The 18,226-nt window shown below is 39.6% G+C and overlaps 1 protein-coding gene across 11 annotated transcripts in view; it reads left to right on the top strand.

The window, feature by feature from the left end:
* The window catches only part of PLXNC1 (plexin C1), a 56,421-nt gene that overhangs the window by 19,160 nt on the left and 19,035 nt on the right, over nt 1-18,226 (top strand). For 7 of the 11 annotated variants that reach the window (XR_006417085.1, XR_006417086.1, XR_006417087.1 and 4 more), the window contains 9 exons: nt 3,467-3,542; nt 5,651-5,738; nt 5,868-5,927; nt 8,179-8,315; nt 9,352-9,531; nt 11,979-12,066; nt 14,534-14,740; nt 14,852-15,043; nt 16,970-17,063. Coding sequence is in view for 8 of the 11 variants with exons in the window: in XM_044454932.1 (XP_044310867.1) it covers nt 3,467-3,542; nt 5,651-5,738; nt 5,868-5,927; nt 8,179-8,315; nt 9,352-9,531; nt 11,979-12,066; nt 14,534-14,740; nt 14,852-15,043; nt 16,970-17,063 (1,122 nt within the window). In the remaining 3 variants the exon portion in view is untranslated. Of the gene's footprint in view, nt 1-3,466; nt 3,543-4,300; nt 5,466-5,487; nt 5,520-5,650; nt 5,739-5,867; nt 5,928-7,102; nt 8,095-8,178; nt 8,316-9,351; nt 9,532-11,978; nt 12,067-14,533; nt 14,741-14,851; nt 15,044-16,969; nt 17,064-18,226 lie in introns of those variants that run through there. The other 4 variants (XM_044454936.1, XM_044454937.1, XM_044454933.1 and 1 more) reach the window with 4 other exon arrangements.

Below are 18,226 nucleotides of genomic sequence, written 5' to 3'. Positions count from 1 at the left end.
TGTACTTTTAGCAGTGTAGAATGTGCTGGTGCATTTGCTTTGCCTAACAATACTGGGCCTTCTAAGGTCAGTGCAGTTACTTCTACATGATTCATATCCATTAGTAAATCATTTAAACTGGAATACTTTATTATGTACTGCAATATAATGACTTCGTTAGATTTTATCCTGCTTGTTTTGACTAAATTCTATTGCTACTTCTCCTAAGTGGAAAACCAAATGCATCTAAGATCTTCAGGTGAGCTTCTGGATAATGGAAAAATGAAGCAGCATCTTCCTTTGCTTTGGAGTTGCAATGGCTAGGATTTCATTCAAACCTGGTATTCAGATATGACAAAAAGGCTTCTTGCTTCTCACTGAATTTATGCCTGAAGGGCAGAACTACATATTTTGGAAAAACACAGGCCCTTAATTCCTGCCTTTGGAGATACTGCAGACTTCAGGATCATCTGCAGTAAGAAAGGGTGGGCAGGAAGCGGTTTCCTCCCATGCCCTCTGATGCTGTTCTGGAGCCCCAGCAGCTGCTCATATTGGGAAATGCTGCTGTCACTCTGACTTCCTCTACAAACTGAAAGTGGAGAAGAAGTTTTGGGGAAAGAAGAAAACATCACACTTAAACAGTTATCAAGCTGGATAAATATTTTAAAGGTGAAGAAGTCAGGCAGTTCGGAAAACTACACATCTGTGCTTAGCCTTGAAAGTCAATAACTAACGGAGACTGTGGCTTTGTTCAGACTGAATTTGGAAGCTTTGTTTGCCTTGATCATAGACTTCAGACAAACTATCGTTATCATTATGGGAAGAAACCTCTGATACACACGCTCTACTTTTCTTTCTTTGGCGTGGCCATGAGGAGCAGATTGCATGCTTTAACATCTATTTAGAACCATGGTCTATCATTAAGTTTGAACCCAGACAAACTGTGGTTAGTCTTAACTGTGATTTAAGGCGGTGGCATAAATTGGCCTAGTCTGGGACATTGAGGGCAGCAAGCCAGCAATGAGTGTGGCCACTATGCAGTGTGGGTGGATCAACTGCTGGTGTGTACCCCTTCTATTTTCACACAGAAACTTACAACCCATGCACACAGATAAATGTGCCATGTACACACAGCCATGCATCATTCACATTCACACAGTAATTTGGATGCATACCGCTGCCGCCCCCTCAGCCACAAAGACACTCTCTCTCTCTCTCTCTCTCTCTCTCTCTCTCTCTCTCTCTCTCTCTCTCTCTCTCTCTCTCTCTCACACACACACACACACACACACACACACACACACACAGTCCCCAGCCCCATCTTCTTAGTTGGTCCATGCAGAACAGCTGAAGTAGGGACATTTTCCATGGCCAGCAGTGGGAGCCTTATTCTTTTCAGCGCTGGGAAAAGGGTTTATCTGAGACCTGTCACAGTGCTGAAAGAACTTATCTCTGATCTCTTCTCTTTTTCTGCTCTGAGGAAAGGTAAAGAAGTGAGGCCTGGGAGATGAGGATAGGCGGGAGAGGTTGAGGAAGGACCTTGATGTGTTGAACAAGAAAGTCCTTGAGGGCCCTATTTGACCCATGGGCCGGGAGTTCCCCATACCTAGTTGTTTGTTTATTTTTGTTTAATTTATCTGTTTGATTTCTATCCTACCCCTTCAGCCAAAAAGGATGTCTGGGTGGGAAACAGGAGAAACAAAATTCAAAATATTGTTTACAAAGGTTTGTTTCCTTAACTAGTTAGGATTAAGCTCTTTTTTGGGTTTGAACATAACAATGCATCGTGGGTAGCTGAAAACAGAGCTTCTAATCTCTTCACATTTGCATTGAAGGAGGAGAGATTGGGGAGAATTTATCCTTGTACATGCAATATTACTACTAGCAGTAGTATCTCAGTGCATTTATATTCCACCTTTTATAGCTTTATTTCATTCTCACTACTTCATGAGGTAGGTTGTGCTGAGAGTTTGTGACCGGCTTAAGTCACCAGTGAGCTCTTTGGCCAAGTGGAGACTAGAACATGGAACTCCAGGTCCCCTGTTCAACACTCTAACCACCACACTGGCCCTCATATCACACGCAATCATATTTAAGCTTTATGTCCAAACCAGCATGAAATCATTATTTGGTCACCAGACATACAGAATAACTGTGGTTTGTGTGGGTTCTTCATTTGTTGTTTTCTTGGCTCAGATGTAACACCAAATCACAGTTTATCTAAACTGTATCCATGAACCAGATTCAGGCTGTGGTCTTATCCTGGTTTGAAAGATTATTGCAAATCATGGTTTGTTGGATGGAGTTGGTTTGATCATCACAACAACGAACCATCTTTCAGTGTCTCAGTACGAGCAGGAAAGTGAATTCGTGGGAAAGCTTAGATAGATGAACACAAGAAAGTTAGTGCAAGACCAAAATGCATTGCGCGTGTCACATCCTCATTTTATGCAGTGTGCGCATGTATCACGTTCTTCTCCATATGAATAAATGGAAAATTCTATGAGTAAATCTATGGCACTGTTTGGCATGTGTCATGAACGAAGAGACTTTGTCTCTCAAGGAACATTAATAGTGAGATCCACCTTTAATTTGATTTCTGGGTTTGCTTTCAAGTCCTCTGGCTGTCTTGCATAGATGCATTTGTGAGTAACTTTTCAGTCAGTTGTTGAGCGCCTTGGATTTAGCTATAATTGAACTGTCCATCTCCCTACTGTGTTGCTTGCTGGCTATGTCTGCCTGGCTGTGCAGTTAGTAGAACAGACAGCAACATGCATCCCTCTGGGGCTCTTTTGGTGAGCCCTGCGCTCCAGCTTCTGAATTTTCTATGGCACAAAAGTTACTGTGGTTTTGCAAGGAGATTTGTGCAATTCAGAAGCACAATTCTTCTTGCAAACAAGGTGTGGCAGCCATTTCAGCAGCAACAGCAATTTCCGTGGGGGTCAGTTGTTGCTAAAGATTGTGGGGGACAGTGTGCTTCCTCACTCCCAGAAATTGTTTATACCCATGCTAGAGGAAAGCAGCCTTTAGTTTCCACAGGGTATGGACAGAGTAGGGAGTGATAAGGATGTGGAGGGAAAGGGGGGGTGTTTTCCTCCCAGAACCTGATGGCAGAGAAACATATACCGTGAAACACTGTGGCTTGAGCCTCAGTGACCATGCTGGCCGCAAAGAATGCCTCATTGACCTTGATAAAGATAGCTTTGAAGCTGTGTGTTAGGGAGTGCTGCAGTTTGGTGGGTGGTTGTGAGTGGAGAGAGGAAAAAAAGAGATTGGCCTCTCTTTGTGGTTACAGCAAGAGAAAACTGTGGACCTGTTTTGTCTTGTGACTTTCTTGTCTTGGGCATGCAAGATTGTGTGTTATAAATAGAGATGTTACTATTAGATTTTTTTTAATTTTATCTTGTTTCTAGGTTAAAATCAATTGTTTCTAAATTACATATGTTTTGCTTAATCTTTTAAAATAATATTTTCTGATTCTTTTCAGTTCAAGTATTACTCCGCTCCGATTCTTGGCATTTATCAGAAATACTTGAATTTAATGCGTGCTCATCACAGAAAATGTAAGATATGTTTACCAATGCCTTTGGTGTGGGTTTTGGGTGTGAAGATTAGTAAAACTTCTGCAAGTTGCCTTTTATCAAAGCATTTTATTGTTAGTGTTTTCATTTTTTACAGGGCATCTACATGACATTGTAATAAAATAATTGTTCTACTAGTTTTTCCCTCCGTTTTGACCTCTTTCAGAAGAAGTAGTCGATCCCCACAGGTGCCGAGTGCTATTTAGTGTCTTTTTGAATTGGGGCAGGCAGTATCTTCATGGCAGAACACATGCTTTGCATACCGAAAGTGCTAAACTCAGTCTCTAGCATTTCCATATAGGGCATGAGCAGCCCTGGGTGCAACTCTGAAGAGCAACAGCCCGTCAGTAGCCAGCTAGGTCACAATCTGATACAGTGCAGCGCAGCTTCCTGTGTTTCTTGAGGCTTGCTTTTGATATGTGCAGTGAATTCAGGCATGCAGTAAACTTGCTGGTACATGATATGTCATTTTCTTTAAAAAGTCTTTTAATTTCTGATTAATTTTTCCTCCTATGTTAAAAAAGAGAAGTGTTTGCATAACTGCACTTATGGGAAAAAGCACACTGTACTGCAAATTTAAACGTGGTAAAAAGTAGAAGTAAAAAATAAAACCCTAGTACATTTCTGATTTTAAGACCATGTTTTTAAAATTATTTTTTTTAAAAATAGCACTACAATAGTCTTTACCTATTTTTAAAAATCTGTATTAACATTAACTTTAAAAAGCACATTTAGGGAAAATGTAAGCAGTGATGTGGGGGTGGGGGGAATCCCATGCTTGTAAAAATTAATGCTTCGGTACATTGTCATTTGCTTGCCTATGGAACTATACACACCCAGAAATGCGGATGCTACATAGGATGAGTGTGAGGCCTCCTGAAGTGTGGAAAATCACGTGCACTTCTGCATGTGGTATAAAAGCAATGACTGCATACTGTTTAGAAGCAGCATGGCTGGACACACTCTTCAGTGAAATGAACACTTAAATGCAATACATGCATGGGTAGTGTTGCTGTTTGGCATACAGACAGACAGACAGACAGACAGATCGATGACCGCACTAGGCCTGTGAAAATTATTCTGGAACATGGATTTACACTATTTTTTTGCTGTAGCATAGTGGTAGAGCACATGCCTTGCTTGGGTAAGATCCCTACTATCCCTAGGTTGGGCAAGGAAAGCTGCTCCCCAAAGCCTTGGATTGCCGAGGCCAGTCAGTGTTGAAGATACTGGCTTAGCTGGACCAGTGTCAGGTAGCGCCTCATGCTCCTTTCCAGAACCTGCACAAGAGGGCAGCCTGCCTCTCTGCAGCAGCATCGGAACCACTTCCACTGGTAATGGAGGAATGGAACCTCTGTTGAGAATGCTGTGCATTACAGCTGTATTTTCAGAATAGAAGTACTAGTAAGTCAGTAGATGGTTGGTCACTGGCGAGTCTTCTTCCATTATCTGAAGAGCTTCAGATCTCTTACTTCCAGGACAGAACTGTGCCCGCATGTTTTTGTGTCATGAGACATCACAGGAGGGCAAGAGTTTAAATGACAAAGAGGTCAGAGTGACATGATTCTGCCACACCTTTCTAGAGTAACATAAGACTTTTACATCAGAGATTGAGCCATCTGCTTCTGCCAGTAACTGATGCAACAACTGCATAAAGAAATTGCTTGGAGAGAGTAGTTCGTCCATGTTTAGAGGCAGTGCCACTGAATCTTGGGGCTCAAGAGCAATGGCAAAGGAGGGCTCTTGCCTTCATCCTTTATTTGTGGCATCTGGTTGGCAGCTGGGAGAGGCAGATGCTGGATTCCAGGAATCTCTGGCTTGATCCTGCAGATATGTTATGAAGTATTGTGCCTTCCCATGACAGAGAAGTGTCTTTGAGGTTCTCCTGCTTATCAAATTCTTACTGTGGGTGTTTAGAAATTTAATTTCCCAGTTGATGATAATATTCGTGATCTGCAAGTGGGTAAAACTTAGAATGGTTATACAATACTCCACCCACAGTCTTCAGGTTCTTATCTTTCTGGCAGACCTTGTCTGAGCTTTGCCATTCTCTGCAAATATTGCCAACTTTTTTTTAATTGTATTGCTAGATGCTCAGAATGTGACCGTGCTGGCTGCACCTGGAATGACAGAGAAAATAAATGTGTAGTGTCTTCTTCTGGGACTTGCAAAAGAAAGGTAAGAATTGCTGACTGTAACAGTATTCTTAAATTATTTCAATGTGATTTTTTAAATTTGATGATAATTTGAATTGATTTGATCATTTTAACTGATCTTGTTGTAAAGAAATATATCCATTTTTTTCAGGTGGATTGTAGTAAGATTATCAGTGCTTCAAATAGGATTGATACTTTGCGAATGCCCAAGGTGAGCAAGTACTCTAAGCTATATCTAAGCAAACTTGCCAAATCTAAGCAAATTTTCTGAAAATGGAAAGGATTCAGTTTATTCCAAGACAATCTGAGGCATGAAAGTGCCCTTGTCCCCTGACTTAAATTGTCTTCTCTGCACTGTTTTTCTTACCTAAGTCAATGGCAGCAGGGGAAATGTCAAGTTTCAAGGGGACAGACCAAGGGAAATTTGTGCATTCCCTGGTTGCAGTCATATGGTTCTTTGGACATTGGATTTAATTTTAGATTTCAGCAGTTCATAGCTAATACTTAGCTATCCTATAGTTGCAAAGTCTATTAAAACTGCAGTATGAATTAAAATACCAAGAAGTGGTAATATCCTGTAAGCCTCGATTTTTGTTCTAACTTGAACCGGTTTCATTAACAGTGTAAACAGCAAGAGCCTTGAATGCTATTAAAGATATAGCAGTTTGATAGTATCCTATCATGGTTAACTTCCTTAGAGATTCTAGTGACAGTCAAAGTACTCAAAAAGTGGGGGAGGGGGGATTTAAAATACAAGAACTCTTAAGACTGTAGATGAAAGAGTTGCACAATGTCAGATGGAATTTAAATCTTATGAATATATGTGAAAAAGTGTAAAAATCCTAGTGTTATATAAAACAAATGTGCAAAGAGTATAAAGAAATAGAAAACCTTAAGCTTAGATCAAACACTTGAACACCCTTCAGATACCTTCAACTGAATTGTTTTCCCTTATGTTCAGAGTTTAACGAGTAATGTAGTTTTCAGGGCATCAAATTGCGATGACCTGTCCCAATTTCCTGTTTTGTAAACACTTGTTAAAACTAGGTTTTACTTAAGTGTGATGTTTGTGTGGTGTGTGTCAGTAGACACTTGTCAGATATGTTTGCTACTGATAATTCTAGCTTCCTCTTCAGCAACAACTCCTGAAATAAAATATAACAGGCATCAGCTGTTGTAGCTTAGCACTTTTGGAACACATAATAAAGCTAACTGGTTTTAAAAATGTATGAAGTGAAGAACCAAACTCATTATTTGTAAATTTACTGCATAATTAAAAAGAAAGCTCAAGCAGTTTATTAACATTAACTGGAACTATCATTTATATGGAAAATAGTCACATGTTATCTTGTGGAATTTTTTTTTTTGGGGGGGGGGGATGTTGTTTCATTCCAGTGAGTGATGGTGGGCATGAGTTTGCATCCATGGAAAGCATTGGGTTGGATCCAGACTTAGTCATACTTAGGCTCAATCCACTGAAACCAAACTTAAGTATGTCAACAACACACACACACTCTTTTTACTTCTCTCCTTCCCATTGTGGTTAATGGTAGGGAAACAGCTGACCCAGGTCCAGGGTGGGAGCTGGGTTGGCAGAGTAGTGGTGGTCCATCTCCCTGTGAGTACCCTGTTGGAGACCTTTGGTGGTGGACTTCTGCCACCAAAGGTCCACTGAGAGAAAAGCAATGCAGAGCAATAAAAGCATTGTGTGGATACAGTTAGCAAAGAAAAAGAACTCAACTCTGAAATAATTTGGGTAGCATTATTGGTTGTGTCAGGACCGCCCTACAAATTTACTTAGGGCAAGAAAAATACTACTAATGATTGCACTGCATTGAAACACAAGATACATAAAATAGTGTGTTTATCTTAATGCATTTTAGATCCCAAATCATTATTGTGCTTTAGATAAACAGCACCAGTGCAGGGTTAATGTTTGTTTCCTCCAAACTATAGTTTCTCTATCAGGAGTTAACCTCACGAGTATGCACCTATGTCCTGTGTCTGACTAGGATTCCATCTAGTCAGACTTTTGTCTGCCTCTGTTACAGGTTTTTCATTATATATGTTCCCTTAACTTAAATATGTGTCAGATCTTGAATGAGACAGGAACCATAATTAGCATTCTCCATGATTAATGATGGAATATGTGTAATGCTAAATCATGATTCAAAGAAGTGGGGACAGCATAGAGGAATTCAAGGTTTCCAAGGCTGACTTTCAAACCATGATTTGCAGGTCACGGACTGTATAGATTTGGGCTTTTCATTGTCTTCAATTTTTCTATTTCAATCTTGAAGCAACTGGAAAACAAAGGCAATCATAGAGTACAGGCTTACTGTGCTTCTGTAACCTGTAGTGCAGATGACTTTAAAGAGGTTAGTGTTCAGAAATGCTAAATTCTACTTTACATAATTCTATTGCCTAAATATTTTAATCTGGTTTTATTTTGTTTCCAATAGCCCATGAGCATTACTTCCATTGAACCAGCATGGATATCACCATTAGGCAAAAGTGGAGTGCTAGTCATAGGAGAAAACTTTACAGGATCAAACATTTTGATGGAGATAACTGGAACCAGTAGCTGCAAACCTGATGTGTGAGTCCAAATAAAACTATTATTGTTATGGTATAAACTATTATTTATACCTGTATTACACAGTTACTAAATTAGAAGCATATTTAGGGAAGTGACCAGACAAGTTAGCATCTTCCAACTGTTTGATTGAACCTTGTTTATTCATACTGTCCTGTTGCTAGTATCTGGTTCTGCTACAGTTGCCTGTTATACTAGTTTCAAAGTCTAACTTCAAAAATAATTGGGAATAGGATTAATCACAATGTATTCCTGCTCTTCACTTGAATGTAATGTCTTTGGAAGAGTGTAGTTCAGATATTAGACCTAACAGATATTAGCAAAATGTGAATTGCTGTTAGATCTGACACTTTACCTTTGCTTCAAGAGCTGCAGTTTTCTTTCAAAAGAGATTTGTTGGATCAAGCCAGATTTTAGATGATTTTCTTGAATGCTTCCAAGATTGCACAGTGCTGATGTTACTGTCTCATGGTTATTTACCTGAGATAAAATGTTAGTGATCCTTGAAAAGTTCCAGAGGCATAATGAGAGCTCCTGCCTTTTATACTGAAAAAGGAACTATGTCACATTGTTCTGTTCTTCAGTGGAAGGGAGACTTGCTAATTTTGTGTCTTCACTGGCAGTACTGAGGTGCCTCTTAAGCCAATTCTTGAATTACTCATATTGTAAATTAAGTTTAAAAGCAAAGCAGAATGGAATGCACATTCAGTTTTTGAAATGCTTTCATTTGCTTTCTCAACCAGCAAATTTTAACAACCTGAGGTCTGAGTGAGGTTCTCTTAAGCCCAAGTCGTGTTAATTTTGGGTTTAATAGACCCAGTTTAGAACATTCTAGCCTTCGTGAATCATGGTTTTTGAATCTATAAACTAGCGTTGGGCTAAGCTCTTATGCCATTTCTGCTTGTCTCGTCTACTGTGAAGCTCTTCTACTGTGAAGCTCTTCTTCTGATTCACAAATTGCTTTTAAATAAAAAATAGCAGTGAAGCTCTTGAGACAAAATTCTACATTTTGATTTAAGAGGTATTATTCTTCCTTTAGGATATCTGTCACTGAGATTCTAAATCACACGCACATGAAATTTTGTTTACCACCGAGTCACAAAGAAGTCAAGAGCGTATGCATAAAAGAAGAAGGGTTTCAGTGTTCATCCTCTAAGACAGTACATTACGTCTCTTTCCCAGAATGTTTTGAGATCCTTCCAAATATCTCCTGGAAAAGGTAATCTCTGAATAACAACAATAGCAACTTTAATTGTTTCAGTATTTTGAATTTTATCAAACAGTGGCATTTTGTCTATAAATGTTTTATTAATATTTTTATTGAAGCCATTTTTACTCTTTTTTCTCCTCCCGAAGCAGTGTCAGTCAAATCAGCTTATAAAATAAAATAAAAACTGTGGAAACAACAATAATTAAAGCACATTAGCAAACCAAAAGCTGTAAGGTCACATGCTTGTATAAAAAGGAATGTCTTATCTTGCTTGTGAAACCCAGCTAAAGAGGAAGATAATTTTTACCTCCTGGGAGATGAGATCATGGAGGGAGGTTCACGTGGGGCTACAGCCGAGAAAGTCTTGTCACATGTTGGTGCCAGTTGTGCTTCTGACGGCAACAGCAAATGAAGGTACTCTCCTTAAAGGACGGACAAGGCATGTGGAAGGAGGCTGTCCTTCAAGGAATATGTTAAAGATCAGCTTAGTTCAGCAAAATCAAGCAATTTTATTGGCATCCTTACATCCTTTACCATTATAGGCCAGATCATTTCAGGCTTCAAGAGCTGATCTGATCTGTCTTTGCTCTTGGTACTGTTCCAAGAGAGCCCTGGTTGAGTGTGAAAGAGAAATGTTCTGTGCCAGTGACATAGTTTCGGAATACTCCCCCACTTAGTCAGCCCCCTCTCTCTGAGTCTTCTTTGTGGCATATCTTTTATTCGGTGTTATATTCCACAGTTCCTTGGTTTTAGCTGTGATTTTAAAATGTATTTACTATAGCAATAAGTTATGCATATTACTTTGTTTTGCATTGTTAATTATTTGGTATTGTTGTGTTTTGTTATTGCTTCTAATCTTTCTTGTTGGTTCCCATGATGAAGCATATGATGAAAAGAAATCAGCAGTGTTGTTATTTAACTTGCAACTAAATAGGAGACTAAATTGGCAGCCATCCTTTCCAAGCAAACAAGCTGCCAAACTGGAGCAGATACAACAATAAATGTGTGGTTTGTGGTAGCAATTAGTTCCTTTTAGTTAATTTGTAACATGTTGCTTTTGGGTAACCTTGTTGCTTTTCAGTAACCTTGTATCAGGACTTTCATTACTGGAACTAAACACTTATACTAAAGTAGTTTCATGCATCTGTAAGCATGAAGGTTGACTCCACTGTATAAGGAAGACAAGTTCACAGCTAGTGACTAAAAATGACACTATGTAAATATCAGCACTAAGTGTAGAAAGGAATCATAAATATATGTAAAATATAACATTTTAGCTCATTATTAGCAAGTCATTAGTACTTTTGAGATCACAGATAAATAATCCCTTGTATGCTTGCCAAAATATGAAAATAGTCATCTGTGAGAATGCTGAGAACCTTCCCAACACTTTATTTCTGGATGCAAAACTCTTAGCGATTCTGTTACTCTTCATAGTGTGGGATAAGGGTCCAATCAAAGGCACACTCACTTGTGGGTAAATCCCACTGAAATCAGAGGAGCTTCTGAATAAACGTGCAAACGAATATAATGTATATGAATAAACTGCTTTATGCCATTTTCAGACAGTTAATTGTTTCCCAGAGCAGTTCATAGGAGTAGCAGGAGCCAGCTCCCAGGATTCAAGCTAAGCGAGAGGGAGGGGAGGGGAGGGGAGGGTGATCAGGGCAGGGTCCAGTACAGAGCTTACACTCCAACTGATTGGTTTCTGCTTCACTGATTACCTTCTGCAACTGATGGATTTCACCAGTTCAGTTGCAGAGGTTGCACTGGGAGATTTAATGCTTTCTCGGGGAAGCCCCAAATGAGTAGAAACCCTTGTTTCTAGAAAGAGGCCCTCATGTGAGCTTCACTAACTTGGCCTCCCCTGCTGTGTCAGTTGCGATTGCATCGAACAGTTGAGTGGGGCAAATGCTGTGCATCTGTTGACTGTAAAAGGTGCACTGCGTCCTATTTGAGTGTGTGGCGCTCTGTGTGTCAACTCGTAAAAAAACACCAGCATAATAACTATGAGTATATTCCACATCAAAAAAGTAGTATGTTAGCTGCTTCCCTGATTGTCTCTGTCTGACTACAAACGCATACTACAAACCACATAGTCATTTCACAAGCCAGTTCCTCTAATCTGAAATATTTCAGCAACTTATGAATAAACTTGTTTTGCATTTATACCTTGAGAAAACTAGGAATATTAGATTTATGGTGCTGCAAATGCCTTTAGAAGTAGCATGTATTTTTATTGGAAGATAAATTCCAAATTTAAGCTTTTATTGCTGGTGTCTATTTTATGAATGTTTTCCAACTTAATATATTAAATTTAACTACATAAGTTTAATGTTGCAAGCCATCTTGGGAAGGGTTCTGTCCAGAGGCAGTCTAGACATGTTTTAAATACAAATAAATAGAAAAATAAGTCAAATATGGTAATTCCTTTCCATCCTTTTTCAATTTTTCAGTGGAGGTCGCAACATCACCATACGTGGGAAATATCTGAATATCACAGATACAGTGATTATTTTGGATGAATCTGGCCAAATCTTGACAGTAAGTATTATAACCTCTGTGGTTATAATATTATAATCATTTTTGCACAAATCTCCCATTAAGCAGCACAAAATTGTAAGACAAACCAAAGGTAAGGGATTCTTTTCATCTTAATTAGCAGACAGGCAAGGTTTTTACAACTCTTATAGTGCAAACCATTCATAATTAAGTAGTTCTGCAAAATACCATAGAAAGCAAACAGATAACTTTCATTTTTGTGAATTTTCCTAATTGTTATGCTCTGTAATATCAATGGTCCAGTGATATAATTGGGCTAGTGCAAAGTTTAGCCCAGTTCCAGAAACCCTATTTTATCTTTATCAGATCCAGTATCCAAAATCAAGTCCACCTATACAAGCAGTGTGACAACTCATTCATTGTAGGAGGTGTTGCTTGCATTACTTATGCTAGGTTTTCTGCTAGTGCTTGTGCAACCACTAGTAAATGTTACCTTTGGTACTTCTACCACTAGGGCAAGGGTGCACAAAGGCTGTATTGGGTATCTGATGGGGTGGAAACACACACACAGAACTGCCTCTTAAACATACTATTCACTGACTGGGTTTGCCTGACATGACAATGCACTAGGGCTTGTAAGCCATGGTCAGTGCATGCGTAGTGAGAATGCTGACCATTTTCCCCAGAATGGCTTATTTTTAGGTTATAAGCCATGTTGATGGCCTGTTGTTTGTTTAGGGGTTAAGTCAGAAGCAGTGGGTTGTCATCTTGTCTGAACCCAGGCAGCCCTTCCTGTCATTGGCCAAGGAGTGAACAAGTTGCTTGGGAAAAGGGGCAAAAAATCTTGCCAGTGAAAGATGTCCCAGAAATACCCAATCAATAGTGGAATTGTCTGAAAAGGAAGTTAATGTTTTATGTCTTCCCTACATTGATGGGGCATTTTTCCCTTTGCCCTTTCTTTTTCCCAGAGACTGTGATCTCTGGCTAACAGCTAGCTTTTGAAAGCCTCATTTTGACAGTCGCTTCAAAGTGCAAATATTTTCAAATGTGTATCAATAAGGGTGCTTTCCCCTTTCCATTTGTTTTTGAGGCTCTTGGTACTTAGGAACATGGCAGAAGTGTGAGCTACCCCATTTAAAGGAATCAGAATTTTGACAGCTAGTGAATGAAACTCCATTTTCTTTTAAAGATTTTTTTTAATGGGGACGCATGCTGGCATGAATCCGTTGGTCCCTATGGGCAGGGGGCGGGGGGAGAGGAACCCTTTTTTAACTTTTAAAAAGGAACAGGGTTTTTATAGTTTTGATAGTTCCTTTTAAAGTGGGGGGTGGGGGTAGGGTTGAAAAACGTAACACAGTGGGTGGAAATACCACAACTTCCTCTTTGCAGTGCTTCTGGTTTTGCTTGTCATTTTATCTTTTGACAGCTGTCAAAGCAAACCAGGGGGTGGGGGGATGACTATTTTGAGTCATTCTAGTTTAATATCCAGGACTGGGATCGGTTGTCTTTTGCCATTACATACCTTCCTGGACATCAACCAGGCAAGTCTACTGATTTTGGAGTGTGTAAGGGAATGAAAAACAAATATAAAAATTAATGTGTGCATATACTGCCATGGGGGTGGTCTTAAAAGATAATAGGTTTGCAAGGTACAGCCTGGGCATTTTGAAAGGGCTGTCACTGGCTGTCAAAACACACACCACAAAAGTCAACTGTCAAACCACAGTTTGGAATCTCGTGAGAAAAACAAGGTAAGGGCGGGGGGGGGGGGAGGATACAGTGAACCAAAAGCAGCTTGCAATCACAGCCAGACAAGTTGTTCCTGCTGTTGTGTCTCCTGGAAAACCCACAGGATGATCCAAGAGGAGGTAGGGGGCAACAACCCATGGTGAGGCCCATTGTCTGTTGGGCACGCCAAGGGTTGTCCATAGAGTAATGCACCATAGCTCATTAGTAGGATGATTTGGCTTGACATGTGGCTGCATCCCTGCCATCCCATGCTCTACCCTAGAACTATTTCAGGAAAACATTAACTAGGAAACAAAGAAAGTGTTCTAAGTAAGAGCTTTTACATTTCCTGCCATAGAAACCCTGTTTCTACCATACGAAGCAGGCAGGAACCTTCAAGTCCTCTCTTGGATGCTCTGTGGATGTCCTAGGAATATCCAGTCTGAGGAAAAAGTTGTTGAGAGCTACTTTGGCTAGGGAGAATTTTCTTGCACCTCAAGAGAGGTACCAGGTCTCAGAACTGTTGAAATGTCTGAAGCACTTACTTGCAGGAGTAAGTATTTTACATTTGCAAGTATTTTACATAGTCCAGCATGCATGTTTTTGAAGTGCTGTTGTCTAAAATAAGCAAGTTAAATACTTCTGATGTTTGTGAAATTTAAACTGCCTCAGTGTGTACTGATTCAAAGCCGAAGTTCTATTGTCTATATTTTAGTAACACCTGTTGTCTAAACCTTGTCATGCTTTGTAATTGTTTCAGTACTTGCCTTTTACTTCTTAGCAATTTACATGCCACAGATCTGGTGATGAATGTAAATTTACTACACCAGCTTTGACGTCTGAGAAAGGAACTAAAATGGCTAACATTGTCCTAAATGTTGAAGGGAAACATTTTCCTTGCATTACACTTCAATATGATCCTGATCCTCAGTTTATTCATTATGAACTGACACTTGATTTAGACCCAGAGCTGGAGTTAAAAATACATGTGAGTATTTTTTTTTTTAATTTAAAAACATACCTACATTGTCTTAAATATTCAGATTGTTTGCATTTTTGCATGTTTCTTGCATTATTCTAAGTTGTTGTTTTTTTCCAGAAACAAAATGACAACTTAAATATTACAAGAAGTGAGATTGAAGTTTTCCTGTCTTACATGGATAGCAAGGAACGGGAAAATCTAACATTCACTGTCCAAGATATTTTAAACACTAAAGATCATAGCATTATACACTGCAGAACCAAACGAAAAAAGACCTCTAAGATAGATACATCCAGTGTGAAAGTTTATGTGAGTAAATTTTTTATGGATAATGTATGCAAGAGTTTTTATATTAATTGATCATGAACATGGCTTTGAAGTTGCATATTTTAAACATTGTTCATAGTTGTGATTTTTCCAAATTCTGCATGTGACAGGTATTAGATAGTATTGCTGGAAGTCTATAGCATTATATTCAGGTAGATAAAAAGTCTGTCCCCAGTTCTGTGGGCTACTCTGGGATCACATGAAGAAATCATAGACCACCCTCTACTTCCCCTGTATAATGTGTAGACAGCCACTTCTTGGACCAAGGAAATAGTCTCTGAGATTATGGTTGCTTCAGAGATGTGACTGTAAACCATGATTTCATAATCACGCTTTGCTGAGCCTCAGGCTTGCATGCTCCCTGTTTCCTGTGGTGTGGTCACAAGAAGGAGATCAGAAGCTATTGCTTCCATTTTTGAAAAAGTGCTGTGTAGCATTATGTCCAAACTAGTCAAACTGCAGTTTGCCCTACCCATGGCTTACTGAAACAAGTCAGTAAGCCAAATCTTTGTTTGCTTGTTGGCTTGTTTCAAAAAAATCATTGTTATACCTAACTGTAGTTTGCCCAGATTTGGACACAACACCAAACAGTGCTTAGTTAAAAACAAAACATACACACAAACAATAGTGTAAGAGCTGTGCTATGTGGTCTTCCAGAAGCATGGAGGGGAAGACTGTGAGCTTGAGCTCATTCTGTAATGATGGGCCAAGTTTATTTTCATATTTATTTATTTATTTCTTGATTTGTATCCTGCTTTTTTCCTACAAAGGGCTCAAGGCTTACATCATTCTCCTCCTCCATCTTATCCCCACAACAACAATCCTGTGAGGTAGGCTGGGCTGAGAGTCTGTGACTGGCCCAAAGACACCCATTTGGCTCCATGGCTGAGCGGGGACTAGAACCCAGATCCTCTGAGTCCCAGTCCCATGCTCTTAACCACTACACCACGCTGGCTCTCAGAATGTAATTGCTTTGTGATAGCAGACTTTGGTTTGCCAAGGAAGTTCTGTGGGCATGATAGATTGCTCTTTGTAGCACTATAGGTTTTAAGTCTGTGCCCACTTCTTAGTTCTTGCAACATACTTTTAATCACAAATCAGATCAGCAGGCCGCTAACAACTTGATCGAAGTTTCAGGACGTAAAATCTGAAATTAAATCAAAGGTAAGACAATGCTAACAGAAATACAAGCTTAACAACTTGACAATATAATTTGCAGCACCGGTGATTAGGATGTTGGACTGGCATGCAAGAGTTTGTAGCCCTCAGTTGACTATGAAGCTCACTGGCTGTATTTGAGCCAGTAAGTGACTCACAGACTTAGTTTCCTCACAGGTTCAGATTGAGAGTATGGGTCCTTTTCAGAAAAAATGTGGGTTAGGAACAAATAAATAAATATTAAGTTCATGTGAATTTCTATTAAATGTATAATAAAATAAGAAGGATATGTGGGATTGTATGGGCAATATCAATACTCTAAACCTAAATCTGCAATTGTAGATGTGAGACTAATTAGTCAGACTTACTGTTTGTCTGGATTTAATCCAGTGTACGAGTATGTTGAAAAGGATCTTGTCTCTGTTCTATCTATTAATGTGAGGCTGACTAGTGAATTAAGACTTCCTGCAGAGGCAACAAAGCCTGCTGGGCACAGCACCCTGGAGTGCTTTCCATCTCTTGCTCACCCTAAATGTTTTTACGTGGCTCCTCATTGGAATAGATTCTGGGGTGGTTTATGACGATGCAACCGTTAAAATATAAACCAAATAAAATAAACAGCATAGTGATGCAACTTTGTGCCATTTCCTTTTATTTTCACAAACAGGTTTGTTTATGGATTGCTCATAATTTGCCATCTTTGTCGAGGTAATCTAACATTTTTCTTGCTATTTTTTTTTAATTCTCCAGGTCAACGTGGGAAAATTTCTGCATGAGGTTCCAACTGAAACACTCAACTATACATTTCTGTATGTTCTTTTGTTAATCCCTGTAGTAATTGCAAGTAAGTAAGAATGTCCTTGTCTGTAGCTTGTCATTTGTTAAAATAGCACATGCATCTGTGATCGTGGTCAGTGCGGCAGGACTAGTCACTCAGTGCTGCCTGGACAATGGCTGTCCACCACCACCATCAAATAAGCTCCCTTTCATCCAACTGTGTGGGGTTTCTAGTTCAGGAAACTTCCCCTGGGCCTTTTCATAACTGAAGAATAGAATGCTGGATCAGACTCTTGGTCCACCTGCCTTTGTACTGTCTCCTCTAGGCTAGGCAAGGCATTGCCCCTCAAAACTCACAAGAGAGGCCCACCCAACACCTGCAGTTGCCAAATTTGCTACTGCATTTTGTGCCTTTTTTCCTTTTGCTGCAGCAGCAAAGGTCACAGCAATTTTGCAGGGAATCAAGGTCTGCAGCAGGAGCGTGCACCCTTGGTTCAAACAGAATCATGTTTCTGCAAGCATAATCCTCCTTGCAAAAAAGGCACACGGTCCTCACACATTATTTTTCTTTGTAAAACTGCTGTGATTCTTGCTTACAATTCTGCAGCTGCAATTTGGTGGCTGTGCTGTGGGAGAACAGCTCCCTAATTATGAAAGTGGCCAGCGGCAGTACACTTCTTGTTGGCCACCCAGGTCTGCTCTAATGGAAAAAACCTCTTCAAGGCTAAGCTGTTTCTTGGCCCTGCTGTCTGTGATTCTTTTTAACTGAAACTGGCAGAGATTGAAGCTGGCATTTTCTGCATTCAGAATTTAGGGAATAATCCCCAATTGTCTGTCTGCCAATGGAGTGAATCTTCTGCTTCTTCTGCAGTCGCCTGCACACATCTGCTCTTGAGTGGGGGAAACTTCTGGAGCAGATTTCAAGGTGGCAGTGCTGAGAAGGGGAAGTTCCAGGAAGGAGTGAAACTTCATATTCAGCTTGCCCAACAGTGGGTGTTGGTGGTGGCTTCTGCTGAACTATAAGCCCTTTCCTGTTTCTCAACTTTTTCAGTCTTCTTAAACATCTTCAGTTAAAAGATTTTTTTTAACATGGAGATTGCAAATATATTTTATGTCAGAAGGAAGCTTGGTTTGTTTGGGACATGGCTGTTTTCAAAGTATTGTAGAATCATATTATCTCTTGCTCACTCTTTTTTGCTAAATAGAGTGAATAAATGTGTATAGCTTGTT

The sequence above is a fragment of the Varanus komodoensis genome, unplaced genomic scaffold, assembly GCF_004798865.1.
Source record: "Varanus komodoensis strain SLA01 unplaced genomic scaffold, ASM479886v1 scaffold8, whole genome shotgun sequence".
In the NCBI taxonomy this organism is placed as follows: domain Eukaryota; kingdom Metazoa; phylum Chordata; class Lepidosauria; order Squamata; family Varanidae; genus Varanus; species Varanus komodoensis.
This window is presented reverse-complemented; position numbering and strand designations above follow the sequence as displayed.